The sequence below is a fragment of the Sinohyriopsis cumingii genome, chromosome 2 (genome assembly GCF_028554795.1).
Source record: "Sinohyriopsis cumingii isolate HCF-2022 chromosome 2, ASM2855479v2, whole genome shotgun sequence".
In the NCBI taxonomy this organism is placed as follows: Eukaryota; Metazoa; Mollusca; class Bivalvia; order Unionida; family Unionidae; genus Sinohyriopsis; species Sinohyriopsis cumingii.
In genome coordinates this window covers 140852063-140878648 of record NC_142962.1, presented here as the reverse complement: position 1 = coordinate 140878648, position 26586 = coordinate 140852063, and the positions used below count along the sequence as shown (strand labels likewise).

The 26586-nt window shown below is 33.9% G+C and overlaps 1 protein-coding gene across 2 annotated transcripts; it reads right to left on the bottom strand.

Moving 5' to 3' along the window:
* Window positions 1–327: 327 nt before the first annotated feature.
* On the bottom strand, window positions 328–24138 carry LOC149805952 (uncharacterized). Of its 2 annotated transcripts, none has more exons than XM_089937130.1 (13): window positions 24007–24138; window positions 16955–17044; window positions 7992–8173; window positions 7087–7225; window positions 6725–6775; window positions 6098–6196; window positions 5326–5475; window positions 4862–4978; window positions 3911–4045; window positions 3278–3322; window positions 2659–2755; window positions 2086–2171; window positions 328–1635 (listed from the first exon to the last, which is right to left on the bottom strand). In XM_089937130.1, exons 1-13 carry the CDS (start codon window positions 24040–24042, stop codon window positions 736–738), a joined length of 2127 nt encoding a protein of 708 aa, XP_089793256.1. In that variant the 5' UTR covers window positions 24043–24138; the 3' UTR covers window positions 328–735. The 2 variants fall into 2 exon arrangements, with proteins under 2 accessions (XP_089793256.1, XP_089793265.1); XM_089937139.1 differs by lacking the exon at window positions 24007–24138 and adding an exon at window positions 18747–18883.
* Between the last annotated feature and the right edge of the window lie 2448 nt (window positions 24139–26586).

Below are 26586 nucleotides of genomic sequence, written 5' to 3'. Positions count from 1 at the left end.
CAGATCATGCATCTACATGCAAGATTTACAAACTGATCCGTATGTACAGGAATTATAGGCAAGTATAAATATTTCTGAAGACCTTTATAACAAATGGTGAGAGGGATATTACCACAGCTCTGGGGGAGGGGGGTCAGGGTAGTCGGAATGATCAACCAGGTAGGGTAATAATTAACTAATAACATGCGTTCAAGGGTAACATTCTGAGGAATCTGATAGTGTAACCATGAACAAATAATATATACGTTTAAGAGGATGTAATATTGAACTTCATCTGAAATAATATTTAATATATGGTATACGAAACTTATGAAGATTTCGAACATATTTTTACATTCTAGAAAACTTTAATCCGAACTTGTTCTGCCAAGGATATATAGAAAGGGAAATATAAAATGTATGTATAGAGATGTACTAAGAAGATAAATGGAACACACACACACACACACACACACACACATGCATAAGCGTGAAGTATAATATTTATTTCCGCAACGGTAATATTGATTTAACAAAGACCTTTAGTAGCATATGTCGTAATTTCAAGCATTTTCAACCGTTAGAAGTGCTAAGTCTAATTCCTGTACGAAATGAAAGTCTCACTTTAACTATGTAGAATCTTTCATTTCTAAAGAAAAATAGGTTTTCTACAGCTGGTGTCTTTAAGTAATCTCCAAGATATGTTTTGTTGCTTCTAACTGAAAAATAATCCATATAAAGGTGACAAGAGGCACCCTAAATATTAACCATAGGGATGACAGTAATATACTCTGACATTTTTGGTCTCGAATCAGTTGGAGACACCAAGTATCCATCCAGTTTATCGAATTCTTTGAGGATATCCATGACATCATTTTCCACGCGTACCCGACTGCCCACTATTGAGTAATCTGGTTCCGGTTCATTCATTGGGCAGTTACTGATTGAGTCATCTGGATCTATTTGAACTTCTGCTTCCGTATGATCCATATACTTCGGGTTATCTATTTGAACTTCTGCTTCCGTATGATCTATATACTTCCGGTTCTGGGATTCCCTATTGTTCCAAGATCTCTCTTTTCCAGAGCCACCAATTGCACTGTCTGAACTTTGCGAATGCGTATCTGATGGCTTCTTCCAAAACTTAGGAGAATTCAACATCACATTGGGCGTCCCCGTTCTTTGTATGGTATTGCACCGGTAACATTCGGTTTTATGAAGCACGTCATTTCGCTTGAAGAAAATGTCGTTTGTTGAAATTTCCCGTCGCCAGTGTGGGATTGCTATACAAAGAGCATCTTCTACATGCTCACTTTGTTTCAATATCTCGTTCGTACAATCCTGTTTTGAGGTTTCTGAACATTTGCATCCACTCAACATCGTTTCATACGCATGTCCACTTGTTACATCAGAACTTTCTGTATAATTGTCAAGATGTTTGCTTTGTGAACTGCTTTGAACATCTGGAATTAATGTATTAGGGTCCCTACAATGGGCGTCCAACCACCCCAGTACCTTATCCATACCCTCTTCCGTCTTTACTGACACTGAGTCGTCATAGCCTGGTGGAAGTTCCGTCTGGTTTAGTTGCTGTTGTAGTGTAGGCTCCTTCAGACTGAGTATCTCTTGGCTTTGGACTGGAAAATAATCCCTGACCTGTAGCGAACACAAATGTATATAGGTGTCAAATGGTTCAAACGTGCAAATTTCCAAGTTTTAGAAACCAAATGTTGTAATTAACTGGACTAAAGAGCACAAATCGTTCACATTCTAAAGATAAAAAGAAGCAAGCACCAAAGGAAAGAATAAACGTTCATGTTTCTAAGATATACGAGTGCACGTAATACACATGCCATCCAAGGATACCGACATATGAAATAGAATTTTCGAGCACAAATATTTAAACACGTTCTTTTTACCAGTCGACATAAATTCAGATTCATTATATAATGGTTAACTTACAAAGATTAACAAAGATCTGACGTTTTATTCTTCTTGCCAGAAATATACTATTTATTCTTTCAAATTACAAAGTTCATTAAGTCTATGAGTTTCTTATCGTCTACAGCTTCAAACCCAAGAGAGAACAATTATGTTTGACTTAACAGGTCTTGGCGGCACAGGGGGCGCTTTTTTCTTCTTCTTACTAGTCCACTTGGTGAAGGTTGATATTTGGCATTCACAGCTTGCGTCTAAAACACAAGAAGTGTAAAATAACCCAATACACTTAGTATCAAGTATGGAAATGGACACTATTTTGCTTAACCATTTAACATAGCAACGTACAATGTGTCTTATGGAACGACGACAAAATGCATTTATTAAAAAATCTAATCATGTTCACACGTACCTTGAAAAACTTAAAATATTGTTTTTTCAAGACATAAATATAAAAAATTAAAATAGAGGTTTTTCAATACAGCAAACTCTGTCAACAACGAACTCTGTTGTAATACGATATGGAATATTACTAAGCACGTGGCTTTGATCTTTCTGCTGAGTTATATAGTAATTCACCTGGGTTATTACACAGTTTAAATATAACATAACGTGTTTGTCCATTGCACGTTTTAATATTTGCATTGACATTTCATTACACAATTAGCTTTGAATCACCTGTTCAGTTATAAAGTCATTTCCAAATTACTTTACATAATGTATGCCTTTACATAATATTACCTTTCATTGTCCTTTTTATTATTCCAGTATCACACTGGCATGCAGCATCTCTCTTTGCAACCAAGGCTTCTTTAAATGTCTGAAGTTGTTCTTCCAGCTAAAGTAAACGTGATGAGAAAGGTGTAAGATTAGGAAGACAAACGTTGCAAGTACCAGACAATAAGACAGAAAAAATATAATATTTGTTTACTAATGAAAGGAGTAGAAATGGAAATGATGTGAAAGTTTCGCAGTTAGCATAACAATGGAGACAAATAGATTTGAAACAGGTAAAGCTACGATCTTTTGAAGTGACAACGTTCTACATCAATGTACAAGTATTCAAAATGATATTTTACAGTCTTGAAAAATTATTTAAACGTCCCAATGCAAATATATTCAGGTAAATTTAATAGCTGGTTGTTCGTTGGATAATTGTAATATCTTTTAATTTTCAAAGCCGGACGAGTACCTGTTAATGTAATGAGAACTTTACTTCCGTAAAGAAAGATGTTAACAGTGAATAAACCAAAACAAATTTTCATTTAAAAGATACAAATGGAAAATAAATCACCCCAAACAAAGATAAGATTAGGCTCTCAACTAAAGCATTCATCGAACACTAAAGCGCATTACTTACCATGCTAATACGACTTTCTAATAGACGTTTCTCCGCTTTGAAATGCTGCAATACAGTAAATTCGTTAATTTCAATTAATGTTTCATTTTTTAATTAACGTTACCTTCAGGCAACACAAGTAAAAGAGTATTGAACTGTAAAAGGGCGACTTGTATCAAACAATCAATACTCCTAAGTTTGATGATTATCATTATGTCATTTCCAAGTAAAAAGGCTGAATAAAAGGAGCTCGTATGTAAATTTACAAATGTCCATGAAACGTTCTGATTGAACTCGACATAGGAATATATCAGTTAGAGAAATATTTACATCCAAACAGTCTAGAAGCTTTCATATTATAGTGCATTGATGTCGTGGGTAAAAACAAGTTAATTTTACACTCTTAAAGTCTTCAAACCGAAATCGTACGTTAGTTAATACAATATTTTTTATATGGTACAAAATACTATAAAAAAGTAATCTAAACCAATACCAAACGGGTTTGTGTTATATTCATCGATGAATGACATAAAAATATTTTTTATCAATAGGACAAGATTCCAGTCGGAAACATACACAATTATAATAATAATGACAATAATAATAATAATAATAATAATAATAATAATAATAATAATAATAATATAAAGACACCTTATTTTCTTGATTATTTCGTTGTGGTCCGCGATCGAAGTTTGCCATAATGGCCTCAACATCGATGTAGCTTTTCTGCCACACGCTGAGCTCGCTCCTCAGGTCTTCGTACTCCAAACCTTTCCTTTCCAATACCTGGCATTGCAGATATATATATATATATATATATATATATATATATATATATATATATATATATATATATATATATATATATATATATATATATATATATATATATATAGGTAGAGAGAGAGAGAGGGGCAGAGGCATACTTTTTTTTAAATACAAATATATGAAACAAAATACGCATTCAATTTCTTCCATTCCTAGCAAAGTCTTAGATTAAAAAACAAACAAAACAAACAACAACAGAGAAGAAAGGTCTTCATAGTAAATAAAGAAGAAATGTTTCAATTCCGCAAATTAGAGTAAATGTACTTATAGAGAACGCAAAGTTAATATGTATTACACAAACAATAAATAACATTGTGATTTTATTATCTTGGTGTAATTGTTATTATTTTGAAGCCCTGCAGAGTTATTGCTCCTTTATACATGATAAACATGTTGATATTTGTCCCGGAGATAAATACTTTTGACTTGCTCAACAAATGTTCTTAACAAAAATGTAAACAAAACTACAGTTGGTACTCGTGTTTTTATAAAGGCGCGTGCTCTGCGCATAAGCTATTTGCTCCTAACGCGTATTATTATCTACTGAAGGAGCCAAAAATAATGTCTACAATTTGGTTATCCGTCGTGATTTTCTCTGCGTGTTATTATATTAACAAAATCGTATGAAAGTTAACTGAATGTCACAAAAAAACGATCTGTAGGTCCGAAACATTTCTGTAAAAATGAACTAACAAGAATGGAATCAAGAATAAGATAAATGTACCGTGAATATATTGTTTGTGTGTTGACTATTTTATCGCTATTTGAACTTACTGAATCGAAAACACCGACAGTGAAACCCGCACATTCAATTTCGTGTTGAAGTGCGACCTGTGCATTCAAATTGCCAGCTGCCTTTAAGAAACTGTTAATGAACTTCATGCAGCTCACCTGGGAATCGTAATGAAAATATGATGTAAAGGACAATAGTAATGCAAAGGAAACTATGCTCAAATCTCAGAGGGCGAATGATATACCATGGATGGGTATTAATTTTGCTGAATTTATGCATACACAAGTGTTTTTTAATATTATCTCTGTTGAGATCATTAACATAAACTGATGTCACGAATTTATCTTGTATAGGTAAATTTTAAATAATACAACCATTTAAGATCGTAAAAATAAGTTTTATCCATGGATAAATGTTAATACAATTTGACTTCTTTGAACATGTACAGTATTACCTGTCTGAATAGTGCCAATATTACATGTTTAAACATTTTACGATAGTCTACCTGAAATATGACATTTTGCGGACTCTGCACGTTGAGCATATTGATAAGAAACTTGAATCGGACAGACTCTCCTATTTTCAGTCGAAGATAAGAGAAACAATCCAAAACTCTTTCAAATCCATTCGGAGAGGTAAAAGCTATGCTTAGAATCTGCAAGAAAAGACGCAATACAGTAATATAATTTTAGTACATGGGTATACTCTTCACCTTCATATGCATACACGGCATTCATACTTTTCAGAAGAAATGAAGTAGAAAAGATACAATTACTTTATTCAAAAGGAACACTAAAATAAATATTCACATACACAACTGTACACACACACACACACACACACACACACACACACACACACACACACACACACACACATATATATAACGGTTGAAGTCCTAAGATCAGGCCTTTCCTAGTTTTTTTTTATTTAACTCATCACGATGCTCGTTTAAAAAATGTTCATTCGTATACAGACTGAACAGTTGGCACATCGTTTGGGTACATATCAGCAATATTAGTTCTGATTAAACCTAATTTGGGCTGTATTGTTATTACGTGATTTTGATAATGCCAATCTTAACTTTAGGCTTCATATTTAAATACTGTATAAAGTAAAGTCCAGCAGGAAAACCTATATCCAAACAAACCTTCAAAGTAAAAATATACACGTGTTCATGTCTTTTTGTGCAGTTTCTAAATCTAATACTTCAATAGATCTGTAACAATGTAAACAAGTGTTCACAATTGTCATTGGTTTGATGATGACGCACATACCTCGATAGCTGACGTTCTACATTTGACAAAATTGCTAATTAGGCACATTGCAATTGTCTCCAGACCGTAACTCTCTTCCAGCAATAGATGTAGTGATTCCTATAATAATAATAATAATAATAATAACTGAATTGTCACCGTTATGTTTTTATATTCGTCACCGTCATTCAAAACACACACACACACACACACACACACACACACACCAGTCCTCTAACAGACGAAATTACGCTAATCCGCGATTGTAAATGCATAGACAAGGGTCAGCTTGAAGAAGAAAAAGTGAAATTGCCTGTGTTATACTATCAGTATTATACTATCAGGTTGATTGTTATACTATCAGGTTATTTGTTATACTGTCAGTATGTGATACTATCAGGTTATTTGTTATACTATCAGTGTATTACACTATCAGGTTATTTGTTATACTATCAGTGTGTTAAACTGTCAGGTTATTTGTTATACTATCAGTGTATTACACTATCAGGTTATTTGTTATACTATCAGTGTGTTATACTATCAGGTTACTTGTTATACTATCAGGTTATTTCATTGCACAACAAGATTAAAGAAATGAAAGAAAACACGGGGGTAAAGGGGTAAAACTATTGTGCTTTCAATCCTCACCTTAGCCCTGAATGAGTAGATGATGCAGAGCAGACAGTCATGTTCATCAGTCTGAAAAACATTGATAACATTATAAATAACTATCGCTAAATGTTAGGATTTCATATTTAATATGACCAAGATATAACCGAACTACACAGGAGCTTTTGGTGTAACTAAAAGATTTTGGTGTAACTAAAGGATTCATTTTTTTTTTTTCATTCATGCTTGCTAACACAAACATCAAACAAATAATGCGTGCTGGTGACCATTTTCCCTATATTTAATATCCAAATCACTGTAAAATGCAGTAAAACATTATTATCTATCAAAACCTAATATTTCGTCTATGGATAGAAAATGGAATGACAAGCTGCACCTACCAGAGTCTTCATGTACTCCTTCAATGAAGACCTTTTAGTTGACCCTGAGAGATGTGATCCTCTATTCAGGATGGCTTTAAGCAGCTGCACTAAATATGAAATGCCACAGTTTGGTTCCTTGACGAACTCCTCCACAAAACTGAAAACGAAGAGCCAGTCGCTTTCATCCATGGTTTAGATTTATTCGTACTTAATATTAGATTTTGACACTAGGGGCCGTCCATTTAGTATGTACGCATGGAGGGTCTTTTTTAAAAAACCCCAATGCATACGCTTGCATAAGGGCGGGGGGGGGGGGGGGCTACTGATAATGTACGTACGCATAATAAACGGGAGTGGGGGTGAAACCTCGATAATAATTTGTCTCACACGTAACCTGTTCGACTGGGTTCAGTCGGCGTTTGAATTTTAGCGGACACTAGACAAACTGTTTAAAGTTACGCAGCTTATTTCTTTGATGCAGCCAGACATTCACCGTCGGTGGACTATCTGTTTTATTAAACACGTTAATATTATTAATCCTTTATGGTTTCTGCGTGTATTAAATATAGGCCGTTCTATATAATTGTGTGTGTGGGGGGGGGGGAGCGCGCAGGTAAGGGATGTAAAAAAGTACGCATGTGTACAGGGAGAGGGGAGGGGTCAAGCTTTGCCCGATTTTTGCGTACGCACTAAATGAATGGCCCCCTATCATTCATCAGTAATAATTTATGTGAACATTGCTGTTAGATAAAACCATAAAATCTTAAATTTTTCACAAAACTATAGCCTTTGTCGAAAGTGAATACTCTTCCGAGCCAAGAATTTTAAATGTGGAAGCAAAATTGAAATAGCTATTGATAATTGCAAATGAAAATTGCATTTGCAGATCTCAAGCAGCTGATGGTAAATGACAATGCATATACCTTTCGTACGACATTTTCAGGTCCAACTTTAGCTTTCGCAGCATGTATGATATCGGATGGAGACTTTCACCTCGAGTATCAATCGCCCTGTCACGTGACCTTGGTTCCGTGCTTTGGTCACGGAGGAACGTCTTGATGTGATCTACATACTGTGTAACCGCATAAATAGGAGATCGAGTTTTCTGAAAATGTTGAGCGAAAAAAATAACACTGATACAGACTATAAGTTCAATCAGAACATTTATTGGACAGAAAATTTATGGGGGACAAAGGACAAATACATATTAATTAAGCCCCCATAAATAATTCTTTTCACGCTATAAATTCCAAGCACTTTGATCAGGAACAAGTTATTACCACTGTTTCGAAAGGTAAATTCATTTTGAATTATTAGCAATTTGCTTCGATGACATATATAACTTAACACAGGCATATAATGAAAACTCGATTTCTACAGATGTTATAGGCATATTTAAATTTAAGTCTTGATAAAGTTCCATCACGATAGTTGAACTACGAAATGCGGGCATTGTGATTCAACGATAAAGATAAAAATGTTTCATTTACCTTATCGTACTTGGAGTCTTAAGGACATGTGCGTGCTAGTGCACTTTAGAAAAGCTATACTCACATAATAACCCATGTCTGTTTTGGGATTCAAAGTGCTTTCAATTTTTCTTGATGTGAACATTGCGTGATCTAAGCCATGATTAAATATTCAGATTCAAACGAAATGAACCACATTAGCTCTGGACGTATTACAACATCATACAACATTATAACAGTTCTTCAGATGACAGCCAAGAAAAGCATTGATAATACTTTTCTAGCTAAATACATTTAGCTTGTGCTAAACTGCAGTTGATCTGATCTGTGTTAAATGGAACAGGAGATGAGTGAGCTGGTCCACTTTGAGAGAGGACACGAGTGAAAACTTGCAAGAAACAGCTTGTACATAATTTTCCATTGATAAAATCAATTACAACAATATATTTTTTAATGCTTATTATTGCGCACAAATTTGACGGTCTGTGCTATCACTCGACCAACATGAAGTTATGCTGAATGATACGATTATGTTGAATGTATGTACCACCTGATTTTGCCTGAAAAGTACAAAATTCAAAAGATGTGGCATAGCCAGTTTTGCAAGAAATGTGGGTCATTACAACCATAATTTTGTATGGGTGTTAATGGCGGTGAACTCACACACAAACTTGCATGACCATACATACAACAGTAACCAGGAAAGAGATGCAAGTACTTATAGTAGCCGGATATATCTAATTATAATGTGTATGTGTGTGAGAGAAAGGGAGAGTCAGTCTCTCTCTCTCTCTCTCTCTCTCTCACACACACACACACACACACAGTGATAGTGCAAACTTTAACTCGGTACACACTGATATCTCCGTGATTAAAGTACACAGTAAATAACTTGCTTTATCTGGTATATCAAAACTGCTTTTTTCCTAGGAGAATGTATTACTGTGAATAAAAACATTTCCGTCGTATTGGCAACAACAGTAAATAAAATGTATTACCAAAGAAACTACCGTCAAAGCATCAAATGCATTCTCTCGAGGTCCTCCAATTTCCGATTCAGAGTACACTTAGAGGTGTTACATGACCATACTCACAGTCAAGCTACATTTGTAGACGGGGTCATCCCTACATAAGTCTAAGACTCAAACGCAATTTGCAGCATTTAATGACTTAACAGCTTAGTTTTACATGTTTTGGACATTTTGAGTCAAAAAGACAACAAACACATTGAAAGTAAAATTTATAAACTTTATTGAATGGTGCTATTTGAAGTGTGACCCCTAATATTAGTTAACGTTAAAAGTAATAAAAATTTGCACCAATCTGTTTTAAGCCGAACCTATTGATATTTATGTTTAATGTATAGTGTGTGTTTGATCCTTGTCCATAATTGAGGATAGAGTTGTGTGTTCCAGATTTTATTATGTTTTAAAGTTATAAATAAGTTGTTTATTGATATCTGAGATCACGATCTAGCCTTATTTACAAACTTTTGAATGTTCTGGAAAAGAACTTATGACCCACATCCTGGTATCCTTATTGTGTCTTAGGTTTGTTTATATATAAGATTGTGGTAAACGAAATTATTCATTCCTATTTTAACATCAGTCTCTGGAATCACTTTTAGCTGTGTTCAGTTATCATTTGACGGAATCGTTTATTTAAATTATTCAAAGGAACTACAAAGTGCTCATTGACTTTTTGTACTAAATCACGGCTTTGAGATTATTGAGGGACTCATTCAAAGACAGTCTGGACTGGTCGGTTGGTTGGTTGTGGATTTTAAGGCCCACCAATACCGTAGGACTTTTTAGCACCGCAAAGAAAAAAGTATGTATAAAAATATTTACAATGAGCGATATGTACAAAAATGACATATATGAAAATATATGGAATCCTGTTAATGGGGGTGTAAATGATATGTATAAAGGGTAATTAGATAATAAAAGATAAATTAGGGTGATTAACAATACAACTTTGGTTAGAAATAATCGGGGGAGTGCTGAACATGGTAGAAAAGATCACATATATGCTGGATATCGAAATAATCTATTACAAAATGCTTTACAGTGAAGGATTCATTGCAAGAAACGTTCTTGACTGTCTTCACGATAAAACATACAAAAGTGGGTTATATAAGCATGACCAATTCTAAGACTACCTCGTCCGTATGCATGCTTATGTAGGATGGGGGCCATTCGCCAAATCTTCAAATATATTGATCTTATTTGCTCCATGGACATCCATCTTAAATCGGACATGAATTTTATAGTATCTAGGAAAATACATGGTCTTAAGCTATGTAAGAGAAAGAATCAAAACCACCAAGTTTAGTAAAATTCAGCAAATAATTGAATTCTCTAAGTTATAAAGTGAAAATATAAGAAGAGCTTACAGTATTGTGAATTAAATCATAAAATAATCCAAAATATTCTATCATAAGTAAAAAGTATACAATGCTCCGAATGAGTTCCAATAATCTTGAATGTGCTTAATTAGCTATAATGATATAAAAAAAACACAAGGCGGTTCCAGACCTATGAACACAAAATTTAACCCCTTCCTCTTGATAAATAAACATGTAGAAGATTTCCGTTTCGAAATGTGTAACCTAATTACTACACCATCTCTACTTTTATTTCAGGAAGAAGAAAACCATCTTACAATTGAGTTGCCGAGAACTTAAAACCGACTACAATAATATTCTTCTGCTTTAAAGTGAACGTGATCCCGCAGTGATGTGTCTGCAGGAAACCTTTTTAAAAACTACGAACAGCATCACACTTAAAAAAATATTTTTTATTATTTTTTAACGCCTACTCTAGAAATGTTGTCAGGGCCTCACGAGGAGCTTCCGTTGCTGTAAACAATAAGGACCCTCGTTATGCAATTTCCTAAAGTACAAATTTACAAGCCAGTGTTGTAAGCGTCACTATCCATTAATTACATTGTGTTCCATTTATGTGTTCCATTTATATACACCAAACACTAACTTACTACTAAAAGAATTACGCTACCTCGTTCAACAGCTGCCTATCCCACTCATTCGACTCGGGGATTTCAATGCCCATAACAGATGGGGATTGAAGTATATAAATGACAGAGGCAACAAGAAACAGAACAAAATCCCTAGAAGATTTCAATTCCAGACATGATTTGTACCCATATAATACCAAATCTCCGACATCTATACATCTGGGAACGGGAACATATCCATGCAAAGCTCTGAAAATTTGCTCTCATTCTTTGCTTTTGGATTATGACTTGAAGGTCTGCTATGACTTTCACAGCAATGACTACTTCCCACTGTGTCTAAAGGACATGAACCAACCAACAATCTGTTTAATTCAAATTAATGTTAGTTTCCTTTTTCATGTTAAACAATGCATTCTACGTTTCCTCAGATCACCCATCCCAACACTACTATGCAACAGGAAGCATAAAGGGGTATGTTATCATAGATAAATAAATATTCTTGTCGTGCACACTGTTATCTTTTGTATTCTGTACACCATTACCTTAACATAGTTTTTCTTGCGGTGAGGTAGGAAAAAAACAGTATAATATTGTCCATTGCACAGTTATGTTTGCAAATAGCGTGCAGGTACACCATTCAGCTGTTACGGCAGACGTTCCAACAATAAACTGCTCTTTTAACTTAAGAAATAAAAACATGTCCGCATGTAAAAAAAAAAAAGCCCCCAAAACTATCGAATGTGAAGGACGCTACCATAGGGGGTCCTCTAATAAGATGTATGAATAGTGGTCACGTACATTTCTATTCTGTAATATGATCTATTACCTCAGGAAGATATCACTTGTGCAAATGTAGCTAATCTGCAGTTTGTACTAATTATTGCAATCATCAAAACATTATCCTATCAACCAAGTTTTTCATTGATCCTGAAATATGCATTGTTTATTTTAATGTTTTCACTTGTTAAATTTCTCTTAGGAAATAAATGCTTATAGGAAGTGCTATGTATTTATAGTGAGTTCTGCACTTTCCTGCTGACCCGTTAAATTCAGTCACGGTCTGTAGCTGCTAGATGTCGACTGCATGCATGATATACTCAGTCTAAACGTTGAAATCTGTCAAATACAGTACTGCATCCCACAAAAATAGGACTGGTACTTTCGAAATGTACCAAATGAGGACGCAAACCTCATGACATGTAACAAAGTTATAATTGAAGTTAATATGAAGGGACCTAGTTTGTTGTTGCAAATAATATTCTTTTCAATGGTTTGTTCTGAAGGGTATTTTTGAAAAACATTATTTTTCATGCGAAGCGATGGCGTTGTTTGGTAGAGAATAGATAAATATATAAATCTTATATGTTATAGCACGTACAAGAAAGTGTTATAACTGCATAAAAAATTGTATGATAGAAACAGAAGTTAAAGGAAAAATGTAATTGCATAGGGGATGCCTAACTCTTACTTACGTAACCTTGTAAGTGACACATACTCAATAAGTAACAGTGATAAAATGAAACTGTATGGAAGATCTTAACATACGTACAAAAAGTACTAACTACCGTTTATACTTGCTTTTAAGTCGATTCAGACGGCAAAATCAAAGATCGTGATCTGCAGTAGCATAATAAGCCTGCATATCATGGTCTATGTTATTTATTCTACTGATTACTCCTAACAAACTGCACAGACCCAGAACTTCCGGCGCATTAAGTGACGGTAGATCTGGGTCTGTGCAGCTTGCACTTGGACTTGACATATAAGTGAGTACATACGGTATAACGAGAGTGAAGCATAATGGCTCTGACATTAGATTTCATAGTTTCAGCATATTTCAGTATTAAATGAGTTAAAGTTGTTAAATGTTTAAAAGTCAGGGTTCATTTAAGAGTTTAATGTAGGTTTTTTTCTGAGTTTATCGTGGTACAAACAGTCAGTTGCCGACTCACACAGCAAATAACGCCCGAAGGGTGTTATGTAAGCTGTGTGAGTCGGCAACTGACATTTTATACCACGATAAACTCAGGAAAAAAACGACGTTAAACTCTTATAATTGAAATTTCAATTATTCGTTATGATATTTTGTTTGCATCATTAAAAAAACAGAAATCTTAATTGAGCGTAGTAATACATGTTTAGAGCTTTCTGTTACGTAGCTATTTGTAGCATTTGGGATGGTCCTGCTTGATCATAATAAGGTCATCATAATACCAGTCCTTCAACCAATGGAAGTCAAATTTATTCAGTTATTTTTTTAATTGTTAGAATGTTCTTTTCCTTTAATACTTACTTCGTGTCTGCCTTCACTGGCAGTGTTTATCTTATGATGTTCACGTGACTCTATTTATAGAAGTGGGTATTCTTAGAAAAGTAGTTCTCCTTACAGTTCAGACAGAAATAAATGAAATTCATATTGATCACGTGGTAACATTCTGACCAATGGAAATGTTACATTCCTTTACCAGCTCCTGGCACTGCAATTATTAACGAAACATAATAGACCTAGGTCTTGTCACTGCTCTTTCATGAATGAAAGTACTATTTCAGTCGCATTAATTAAAGGAAACAACTAAGATGCGTTATGATACTAACGGTGTAACATCTGATGCTAGTGATAGCTTTTAGCGTACAACGATTTCGGTCATTATTATTTTTCAACGGCAATTTTCTACAGCAACCGGATTCTTTCTTTTTTCCCTTTTTAATAATTTATCAGGGAAAAACAAACATAGATCTTTTCAGTTTTGATAGATCTATTTCTTTAAATTATTAATTGGACTTACAAAGTGCCCATTGATACTTTTTGACTAACTCACTAATTTGGGATAATTGTGAATTCATTTAGAGACATTCTGGGTTATGTTATTATGATACACCAAGACTGTTATCACATCGTCACAGTTCATGCTCCTGGTACATCAGCACATTCAAGATTGGATTTCATTACCAACACTATTGCAATTCATATTTTAAGACTTGTGATAGAACGTTTAATAACATTTGTGATTAATTTACAATACAAGATCCTTTTAAACTTGCACGTTGTATTCAATTGACATAAATTAAATGTTGAATTTTGCTACTAAACTTGTTGGTTGTTGGTGTTTGCTCGCCCCGTTACTTAATGTAAGATTATAGATTTGTAACAATAAAAATGGATAAATAATTTTATAATTTTTTTTATTTTATCGAAAAGTGACTACAAAAATACTGTTCAATTTTAAAATGTACTTTCCCCTATATGGTACTTCTTTTGAACTACCTTTTTCTGAAAAAAAAGGTTATTTCAATATTCTCAATTTGTAAAATTTGCTATCATAAAAAGTTTCAATTTTAAAGCAATATTTGTACAGAGGAGCAATATTAAGTATTAGTTTTGAAATTGAACTTCTCTGAATTCACCGATTGGTTACTGTCAGACATATCTGAAATGTTTTAATTATAGAGTATGTAATCTTTATTGATAAATTCATAATAATTAGTCAATTGTACATATTTAAAGGGGAAAAACTGTCTCTATTTCTTCATATGTGTTTTACCAGTAAATAAAAATAAATTTTATTTATCTACACCGCTTCTGATGGCAGGTACATTTTTACATTCACTATGAACAAAACAGCAGAAGTGGTCAGCAGTCACGATTGGGCGAAAGCAACTGAAGGAAATCCGGTTGTTTCACACCCCGGGAGATGAAATATTCTGCAGGCTATCATGCTAATTCTTTTTATATTTTATGTTTGTGTAAGTATAAGAAAGACAGTCCAACAAAAGAAGTAGTCTTCTACGTAAACAATAAAAACTGCTCAAAACACAACCGCCTGAAACCAAATGTAACACAGAGGACGCTCTAACGTCATCAAGTAACTGAACAAACCTGACAGTTTCGGGTATCAAAACTGTCCACATAGAACAATTGAGCAAACAGTTACAACGTAGTCATTTCATTTGCTACGCGTATCAGAAAAGATAACATATGTCAAACACTATTCTTTCAAATGTCATATAAAATAGAAAACTCAATGACGCGGACACTGGTTGCCGTTGGCATCCTTTGTCCTAACAGTATCCTTTGATAAAGCCTCAGACTCTAACCCTGGAACCTCTGTTATGTACAAATTTTGCTAATTCATGCTTGAAAAATGATAGCACCGGTTTAAAATCAGCCACAAGGTAGGGGTTGTTTCAACAACGTATCACTGTCTTATTTTACTACAACCTATTTGTGAGTCACGAACAAATATATCGTGAATTTGCATTCTCTCATCGCAAACGACATCTTTCATAAAAACAAGACGCTCCTTCTTGTGTATAGATACATAGATATACAGATTGTTAGTGGGTTTTTTAAATTTATATTAACTGTAATGTTTTCTTGCTAGACATATTTTGATGTTATAGCTTGATGTACATTTGACTGGGACTAATCTTTTTGTTCTCCTATCATCTAAAAAACAATCCATGTACCCTATAAAAGCTGTTTTCGAACTATTTCTTAATGATCAAAAGTATATAAATGCTGGTAAATTGTGCAAAGCAATTGTTGACGAATTAAACAGGTTGCACATTCCAAGGACTCAAGCTTCTTTCACAGCTGGATGAGCTTATTTTGTCCCACAACAATATAGCCACCGTGATACGATCAACTGATAACCGCTCAATTAACTGCTAAAGATAAATATAATTATTTACCTTAATCCGACGCCAATTGATAATATCGAGAGCTATAGACGGGGCAACAATATCAACTTCTAAATATAGTATCACCCCTTTTATTCCACAAAAAGTGCCAAATCACAAATTGCCGAAATCAATGCATTCAAATTGAAAAATTTTATTATGAAGGAAGGCCTTCCTTATGACAAAAACGTATGGGAAAGATATCCCTTCTTGAAGCAACCGTTCACAACATATGCTATCGCCACAAATTCTGTAGGCAGTCCGTAAAGGCAAATCGTACAGACTTCCGTTGCAGCCACAAGGTTAATGACGTCAAACGAATTAGGAAGTAATATGGCTAATGAGCAAGCAAAAACTGACGCAATTTCGAATGTATACTGCCATCATTTATAAATAAAGTAATTGAAACCTTGCTGTAGCACTTTACAAATAAAGGAATTTCCGGATATAGTGAAAAACATCCGCTAGAAATGGAAAATTATACCAGGTTACATTTTGTAACCATCAACAGTAGGTGACGGCAACTAGTGGTAGTATGTCCGAACCTATGCGTATTTTGTATGTTAAGAAATACTCTGCGTTCATTGACTCTGACGTCTTTGGAAAAACATGTTGTATTGCACTTTTATCTTTTATACCAAAAATACCTTACTTTCAAAAGATCTCCATCTATAAGTGAATATTGTTTACATAATCAATAGGACACTGAAAAGAAAGAAAAGGAGATTAAAAACCGCAAACATTGTATTTATTGCTCCTACCTCATTGAATATGATCTTCCACTTGTCCTCGACACTGAGAAGCCGGGATTCCTGACTTTTATTGACCGCCAACATGTCGCCGTACTCCTGCTGTAAACATACAGATCACAAAATTAAACCAAATCTTACGACGGAAATCTTAATCGCAAAACTCTATGACCTTATCATCGAGAACATCAATGGAACTCGCAGAGACTGGCATGCAAGATTAGAAGATGGAACTCGCATGGACTGGCCTTTAAGATAATAAGACGGAACTCGCAAAGACTGGCCTTTACGATTAGAAGATGGAACTCGCAAAAACTGGCTTTTAAGATTAGAAGATGGAACTCGCAAAGACTGGTCTTTAAGATTAGAAGATGGAACTCGCAAAGACTGGCCTTTAAGATTAGAAGATGGAACTCGCAAAGACTGGCCTTTAAGATTAGAAGATGGAACTCGCAAAGACTGGCCTTGAAGATTAGAAGATTTTTGGTGCAGTTAGGCCTGCAATAATTATTGTGTAAATAAGGCTTATTATATGTGGATTGTTACATAATATGTTGATGATACATGGTGCAGTAAGGATACGTTTTTTGACCTAGGGTAAAATTCGTATCTCGAGAAGGCAAGAATATAGCGGACGATGTTAATTTACGTACATTTTATGTATTTATCAAAGAACGTCATTAAAGTATCCGAAATATGTACAATCATTTATTATTGTTGAAACATTTTGAAATGATAATTGCATTTTATTTTAGCTTTATAAATATTTTTCTTGATATGTTCTTGAAGCTGATGAAATAATTATGTATTGCAGGCAAGTGTATTGACCGAACTCATTTTTACCCCAACGTTGAAACATTTTTTATCTACTAGATACTTATTAACATTCCGATGTTGTTAGTAGAACATAATTACTTGGCAGACCATCCCATTTTTGTGAAGGGTACACATATTTGGTAATCGTAATAGTCTTTTCTCACCATTAGCTTTCCCCTGCAACTGTTACGATATTTATTTGACCTAATATTAATTCACTTTCAATATTCATTTCTATGTAACAAGATGAAAATTACCCATCAAGTTTTTAAACTGTCATCGCTCAATGCAAATACACATGTAATAAATTCTCATGTAGGTTATACAACTCTTGTATAGGAATTTGTAGAGCAGTAGGGGCTTTATCCAGGTAGGAAAGGTATAGTTTGTTTAAAACAGATTATAATTTAAAGCAGAGCATTTAAAAATAAAATTGATGGTGAAAACAAACCTGTATTTTTATGAACATTTCAAGAACTTCTTCAGTGAAATATAGTTTAGATGTTGAGTTCCCATTGTTCTCATTTCATCCTCAACCCGCCGCTGATGTAATTTAACATATATTTGAACAGGTAAAGCACCATTATCATGGTTAAAAAAATATATGATAATGGTCTCACAATATCAAGTTTCTAATTCGACATAAACAAGTATCAGATGTATGTCAGATATCTCGAATTGATTTTAAAGAAAGCATCTAAATATAGATAATGATCTAAATTAAAAAATTAAGAAAAACAGCCTAAATGTTGTTGAACACCTTGCCCTCTCTTTGCAGAAGTTTTAGCCTCAATAAAAAGGAAAAACTCGACTTAAATATTTCCGGCCGTGGCCTGTGCTGTCACTGAGGCAAAATATAGAAATAAGAAGCCAAGAGAATGTATCAGAATGACGAACAAGATATAAATCTAATTATCTAAGGAGGGGTTGAGTGTTTGTGCGTGTGTGTGGAGAGAGAGAGAGAGAGAGAGAGCATTTGTTTTCCTACCGATCTTCCAAAAGAATTTTTTCGAAACTGAGTCTATATTCTTTCCAAACGTACAAAATTGCCCATGTTAGCACAACACAGCAGATAATGTATGTTCCTTTTACAACTCGCTCCCAATCTGGCATGAGAACTGTGAATGGTACATTGAAATGTGTCGATTATATCGTGACTGAAACATATTTTAAGTCCATTATGACACGTGCCACTACAATTGTCAGTGACTATTTACAGTGACATACCTATTTGAATTTGTTATATACCGTTCCAATTATCTTAGTGACGTCAGATAGGATGTCTTAGTAAGTATGCCTTTGTTCATAAATGGAGAAACATAAGATTATTAATATTAGAATGCTAATTTTCAAAACTGTCGAGAGCGTTATCGGATTACTTATCCAAATATTTTCCCCAGAAATTAAATTCAATATTAACATAGAAAAACAAACAAGGTCAAAAATGGCGAAGTTGACAGTGATACTTTGATATTGTTTTGAGATTGTGGGCTATTCCATCAAACTGACTAGTCGTCTGCTATACAAAATATTTATGGTATATATTTCCTCAAAAGCTGAACACTAAATTGCGAATAGCATTGAACAAGATCAACAGAAACCATCGTTTGTACAGATTAAAAGTTCCGAGTACTTTTGTTTTATCCATTGTGTCAATGCATGGTGCTCAATCTGACAAACATATCCCTTATGCATTCAGTAGGTCTGGTCCTACGAAATCTACAGATTGGTCAGTTTTCGTCAAAAACTCATTTGAAGCAGGAACCGTGGTCTGTTCGAATATGCCAGAATATATTTGTAGGATGTTTGGTTTATTGGAGTAATGTACATAACAACTGTACACAAACGGCACGCCTGTTTGGTTTATTGCAGTAATGTACAATGCAAAATATGTAACAAGTTGTATCGTTAAAGTGGAGGCAAACGGCACGCCTGTTTGGTTTATTGCAGTAATGTACAATGCAAAATATGTAACAATTTGTATCGTTAAAGTGGAGGCAAACGGCACGCCTGTTTGGTTTATTGCAGTAATGTACAATGCAAAATATGTAACAATTTGTATCGTTACAGTGGAGGCAAACGGCACACCTATTTGCACACCATGAGAAAGAGTAAAAGTGGTATAAATTTAGATGTGCCAACATGGATTGAACTCTAAATGAATGCATATATTTGCAAAAGTTAAATTGCATTGTTACTTTATCGAAACCCAATAGTGTGATGTGAATTATTGTCACTTCAATAACCCTATCAAAATGAAGGCAGAATAAAATGGCGAAAAACAAAACAAGTAGGTGAACATAGATAAGTATGTATACTTACGTATCTCATAAAGAAGTTGAATTAAAATTCACGAATGGCAATAATATGCAATTTTTTTATATTTTTTTTTCAAGAAAAGAAAAAGAAAACATGCTGATCATTATATTTATTTCTATTTTTTAAAAGTTTTATCTGTTTGTTTTAGTGGTATACAAGTAAACCCATAACTGTTGTTTCCGCAAAGATTTCCATGAGGTTGTACACATTAATTGTTCGCTCGGTATCATTGTCATAAAGCGATAAAATAAAACAAAATTATCGTTTACCTACAGTATGTCGTGTTGCTTTTAGTCCAAAATAATCATTTACTTACAGTCTGTCGTGTTGCTTTTAGTCCAAAATTATCGTTTACTTACAGTATGTCGTGTTGCTTTTAGTCCGAAATAATCGTTTATTTACATTATGTCGTGTTGCTTTTAGCCCAAAATTATCGTTTACTTACAGTATCTCGTTTTGCTTTTAGTCCAAAATATCGTTTACATACAGTATTTCGTGTTACTTTTAGTCCAAAAATTATGGTTTACTTAAAGTATTTCGTGTTGCTTTTAGTCCGAAATAATCGTTTACTTACAGTATTTCGTGTTGCTTTTAGTCCAAAATAATCGTTTACTTACAGTATGTCGTGTTGCTTTTAGTCCGAAATAATCTTTACTTACAGTATGTCGTGTTGCTTTTAGTAAATTGTTTTTATCATTTACTTAAGCATTTCGTGCTTCTTTTAGTCCAAAATTATCGTTTGCTTACAGTATGTCATGTTGCTTTTAGTCCAAAATTATCGTTTACTTACACTATGTCGTGTTGCGTTTAGTCCAAAATAATCGTTTACTTAAGTATTTCGTGTTGCTTCTAGTCCAAAATTATTGTTTACTTACAGTATGTCGTGTTGCTTTCAGTCTAAAATTATCGTTTACTTACAGTATATCGTATTGCTGTTGTCCAAAATTATCGTTTACTTACAGTATGTCGGGTACAAAAACTAATTCTACCAGGGGTCGCTTCTTTTTTATGTGCAAGAAAAAGATTGATTTGGTACTACTTACACTCATACTTTATAGTACAGTTAACATAAAAATGAAGTACACTTATATGTGATTGCGACTGTTTAATGTTCAATAAATACAATTGTAATTAGAAGAAAAGGCTTGCAACGCTTTAAGTCTTGAGAAAACCCGTATTTTAAATTTCGTTTTCAGTAAAGTATGTCTCCCAAATTACGATACTTTACCCACCTCAGGCAGCTCGTCTGTTCATGGATGCTGATGAGGTGTGATTTTTAGTTAGATGTATACTGTATTGAAAACTGTATTACAAGTACAAGATTTATATTTGACAAAACTGTTTGCCAAAGTGCAAAAGTTTGGCACAGACACAGTCTCATTGACATGCACAGAACGATATGTCCTTACGTTCTTAAAATTATCTCATTTGTTAGTTTATCAAATATTACACGTTTACTCAGATTTGTATGTGAAGACCATGACAACGTTTTATATATCACAATTTGAGTAAACTATTTGTGTTTGATTTTTCCTAGAGATTTGCTAACCACTGAAGAATGATACCTGTATTCAGTGGAAATCAACTTTGAAGCCATTTCAAAAATTATAATCTGCATTAAGTTTAGCCTCTTGTCTTCTGTGTTGGATGAAAACAGCAAACGGGTGTGATTCTGCCACTTCTATAAAGGCCACTTGTACCAAACAATTCCCGTTATTTCATTCAATCGCAACTGCTTTGAGAAAATTCAACATAATCCATGCTGATGTATGTTGTTATCGTGAATCCAGGCTTGTGTCTAGCATAAGCAGGATCGGGTGGTGCATATCAAATTGCAGTCGATGTATTGAATTTGTATCAGATATCTAGGAAACGTAAGGACATATATAAGGAACTTAATTAGGGTAACGATGCCTATACTTAATTAGGGTAACGATGCCTATACTTAATTAGGGTAACGATGCCTATACTTAATTAGGGTAAATATACCTATACTTAATTAGGGTAACGATGCCTATACTTAATTAGGGTAACGATGCATATACTTAATTAGGGTAAATATACCTATACTTAATTAGGGTAACGATGCCTATACTTAATTAGGGTAATGATGCCTATAATTAATTAGGGTAAATATACCTATACTTAATTAGGGTAACGATGCCTATACTTAATTAGGGTAACGATGCCTATAATTAATTAGGGTAAATATGCCTATACTTAATTAGGGTAACGATGCCTATAATTAATTAGGGTAACGATGCCTATAATTAATTAGGGTAACTATGCCTATACTTAATTAGGGTAACGATGTCTATACTTATGATGCCTATACTTAAGTAGAGAACGATGTATATATAAGGTACCAAACTCACTCAGAAAGGTCTTAATCCATATACATCATCAAACAATTGAGGAAAACAAATTCAATAACAAGCAAGATATGATTTTATAATCTAGTACCTTGTTCCTAAAATTATCATTCAGTTTAAATTCATGCTTTGTGATAAGTTTTGATAGAAAATATTGTTGATGTTAATGATCATTATTTCCAGTAGTTTACATGAAATGACATCATTCAATTTATGTTTTAAATTTGTGTATTTCAATTCATTTCAAATACAATTCAGTTTATTAGGCTGTAAGTAATTTGTCGTCATAATACGTTCAATACATGCGACATGGCATCCCTATTGTGAACACATATGGGTCTCAAAGTTATCCAAAAAACCTAGATCAGGTTTCATCCAAATTAATTGTTTAATAATATGCGCCACATTTTCTGGCAGAATATTGATCTCAATACAATAACCACGATGTTATCGCACTGCGAAGAAACCAGCCGTGAACATTTTCTTTTCCAAAGGCGTTGCGCGATTACGTCTAATGGATCAACTTTAATGCCATTCAAGTATTTCTCACTCTTATGAGAATTTAGTTCTAAGCAAAATGAAAACGGATTAAAGAAAGGGGGATAAATTAATAACATTTTCGAAATGGAAGGTAAGCAATTCCATCACATGTTAGTGCATAATACATCCGAAGAAAGGTATAATTTTCTTCTCCAACATGTATTAGTCTGTGAGGAAAATACTTCTAAGGCAGAATGAGAAAATATAGAATTCAACCTGGATTAAAAACGAATAAAGGGCCAATCATTTTAACTGATTGGCTATGTGGAATAGCCAAGTGTAAACGATTACATGCCGCATCAGATTAATGCATTATTTCACCGCCGCCAGGCTTATCTGGATGGAAATGTAGAATAAGCTTGGAATATCACGCATTTACAAAGACACGTGTACAGAACATTTCTTGTGATTCAGCAACGAGATCAGTAACATGGGATTAGCACCCAGGCACACCCTAAAAAATTACATTACAGATTTATTTTGTTCATGCTTATCGCAGTTCTCATCACGTCTAAAACTTTGAAGATGTGAGGCAAATTTTTAAATAAGCCACCTTTATCGTTTACTGTTTCTGCAGAATCTTTCTTCATAAACAAATGTAAAGCATGTTTGCAATGAAAACACACCATTAATAGATCAGAACTGCGTTTCATCCCATTTGTGCTAAATAAAAACATATGTACCCACGAAATGTATAAATCTGCTTAGCTCTTCTACGGAATTATCATTTTTACTAACAATACTGTTTATTCAATGGAGAAATACTCTTTGAATAATTACGCTAATTGATGATTATTTTTGAGACGTGCATTAGTTTTGTTTAAAACGCATTTTCAATATTTGTATATTTATGCAACAAAAAATTGTTTTAACAAATGTTGTTCTCCCAATCCCCTGTCGATCTTATTAGTAAAAGATGTAGGTTAAGGTACAGTACACATTGGCGCGTCACACGCATCACCTCGGTATTGCATGTATTTCATCAAATCAAAAATATGTTAGAGAACTTTCACTCACCTTAGTGCTCTCTGCCATTATTTCATGATTCTCCATGATTACAGACTTCCCTTTACCTTATTTTACACATTTACGCCTTGTTCTAAGCAAGTTCACAGAGCACCTGTACTTAAAGGGAAAGACACATGAAACGACCGGCCACCACTCTAGCAGCATATGATAAACACCTCTGAAAGAACAGAGGGCGAAATCGACCTCATATTTTAACAACTTCCCCATTATGAAAGGGTGAGTCAATCGATTTCTTTTCGCCATTGCGTGCCAAAAACACCAAACAATAGTAAGCTTACAGAACCTATCGTGAAAGATAAACATCAGAAATTACCATAGGGCGAGGTTAACATATAATTACAGACGTTTAAATATCAGTCTGGCTGTGTGAACTAGTCATATGTATTTGTTCATAACCAAAAACACATCGGTCAACAGCTCATCTCCAACAGCAGTATAGTAAGTAGTATTCACCCGCAAAGTTTATTGATGGCAAATGTGTTTAGAAAAACAAATATTGTCACATTTATATTATATTTTATACGTTATCAGCATGTTTGATCAATGCGTTTTATAGAATTTTGATACACAAACAGCATTGGATTCATGCATTAAGCACAAACGTACCATGCTGCAAATTTTGCTATATCTGTTGTTAGATACGAAAAAGCGCTGATTACTTTTCGGATGGAACACATCATACAAAACGCACGCAATTTCCAAAATGAATACAGCTCAGGAAAAAAATGGCAAACTTGTGGTTATTTTAAAACAGACAGCTTATCCTTATTCTGAATATAACAATAATTAGGAAAGGAACGTTAGGGCCACTGGGTGAAATATACGAATGTGTCAGTAACAATTGCAATTAATTTCGACAAACGCAATTTTGCCATCTCATCCCCGTGCAATGAGTAGTTTTGTAACCTATCAAACAATGTTGTGACAAAGAGAATTCGACTTTAGTTTTCCAATACTCTTTTACGGAGAGTAATTATTTGACCAGAAAGACTGTTGTATGCGTCAAGTAAGGCTCATGTGTTGTATGCGTCAGTTAGGACTAGTATTTTGTATGTTTCAATTAATACTAGTATCTTTGTATATGTCAGTGAAGACCATTACGCCTTGTGTAGGTGAATTAAGGCTCGGAAGTTGCATGTGTCATTTAAGACTAGTATGTTGTACGTGTGAATTAAAACCAGTAATTTGTATGTCTCATTTAAGACCAGTATATTATATGTGTGAATTAAGACTATTATGTTGTATGTGTTAGTTACGACTAGTATGTTGTATGTGTCAATTAAGATTCGTATGTTGCATCTATGAATTAATACGGGTATGTTGTATGTGTCAATGAAGACTCGTATGTTGCATCTGTGAATTAAGACGGGTATGTTATTTGTGTCAATTAAGACTAGTATGCAGTAGTACACTAAGGGGGGGGGGAGGAGTGGTTGCATCAGGCACCAGAGATTTTGTGGCACCCTTTGGGCCATCATCGAGAGCCAATTATCCTTAGTATCCGCTGCTAGTATGTTGTATATGTCAGTTAAGATTAGTATGTTGTTTGTGTCAATTATGATTAGTTTGTTGTATGTGTAAATTAAGACTCGTACGTGGTATGCGTGAATTAAGACTCGTACGTGGTATGTGTGAATTAAGACTCGTATGTGGTTTGTGTGAATTAAGACTCGTATGTGGTATGTGTGAATTAAGACTCATATGTGGTATGTGTGAATTAAGACTCGTATGTGGTTTGTGTGAAATGAGGTTCGTATTTTGTATTTGAGAATTATTGCAAGTGTAACGGTTCTGTTATTGACTTTACTAACATTACTTAATCGGGACTCAGTTCATTTTTGTAACTATTATAATAAGGCGATCTACAAATATAATGATCAATATAAACAGCAAAATTGTTCATGCGTGTTTTGGTTACGAATGTTAGCATCAAACACTATTTGGTGAACACTTTTACAAAAATCAGAGAAATTTTGATAATGAAAGGGAGCTTAAAAGTGCAAATATATGCAAAATTTTGACATAGCATTCAGTGCATGATTGGGAAATATTTTAGCTTTTTTGACAAAAAAAATTCTTAACATATAAATTAAATTCAAACAGTACATAAAACAACATTTTAATATTTGAAAACGACTAGATTAGTATGTATTCATTTATTATTAGCGTTTAACGACATGGCCGCAAAAAAATGGCTTTATGGTGCATATAAAGTTATAATATGTAAAACTAATGAAGTGCTAAAACACAACAATTAGAATGATAAAGTTTACCCCAAAAAGTTCATGCGAAGTTCTTCAAACTAAAAGGCAAAACTGTTATAATTCTGTAAAGTGTATGTAAAATGACAGATAAAATTAACACATGCAAAACAGATAGTAGGTATCAAAACAGTCGAATCGATCTTGGTATGTTTCCAAGACAAACGAATAATTATGAAGTAAAGCTGCGATCATAATGCAAAGTTGCCAGACAGGGACTTCTGCAGCTGCTTATGTCGGCATGCAGCCTGTATATTATACTCGTTCTGCAAAACTAATATATTTATTATATACTCTTAATTAACAC

Coding starts and splice junctions, on each gene's coding strand:
- LOC149805952 (XM_089937130.1), bottom strand. CDS start 24,042: ATGGAGAATCATGAAATAATGGCAGAGAGCACTAAG. Junction 17,045..24,006: donor TAATGGCAGAGAGCACTAAG/GTGAGTGAAAGT, acceptor GTATGTTTACAG/CAGGAGTACGGCGACATGTT. Junction 2,756..3,277: donor TAGAAAGTCGTATTAGCATG/GTAAGTAATGCG, acceptor CGTTTACTTTAG/CTGGAAGAACAACTTCAGAC.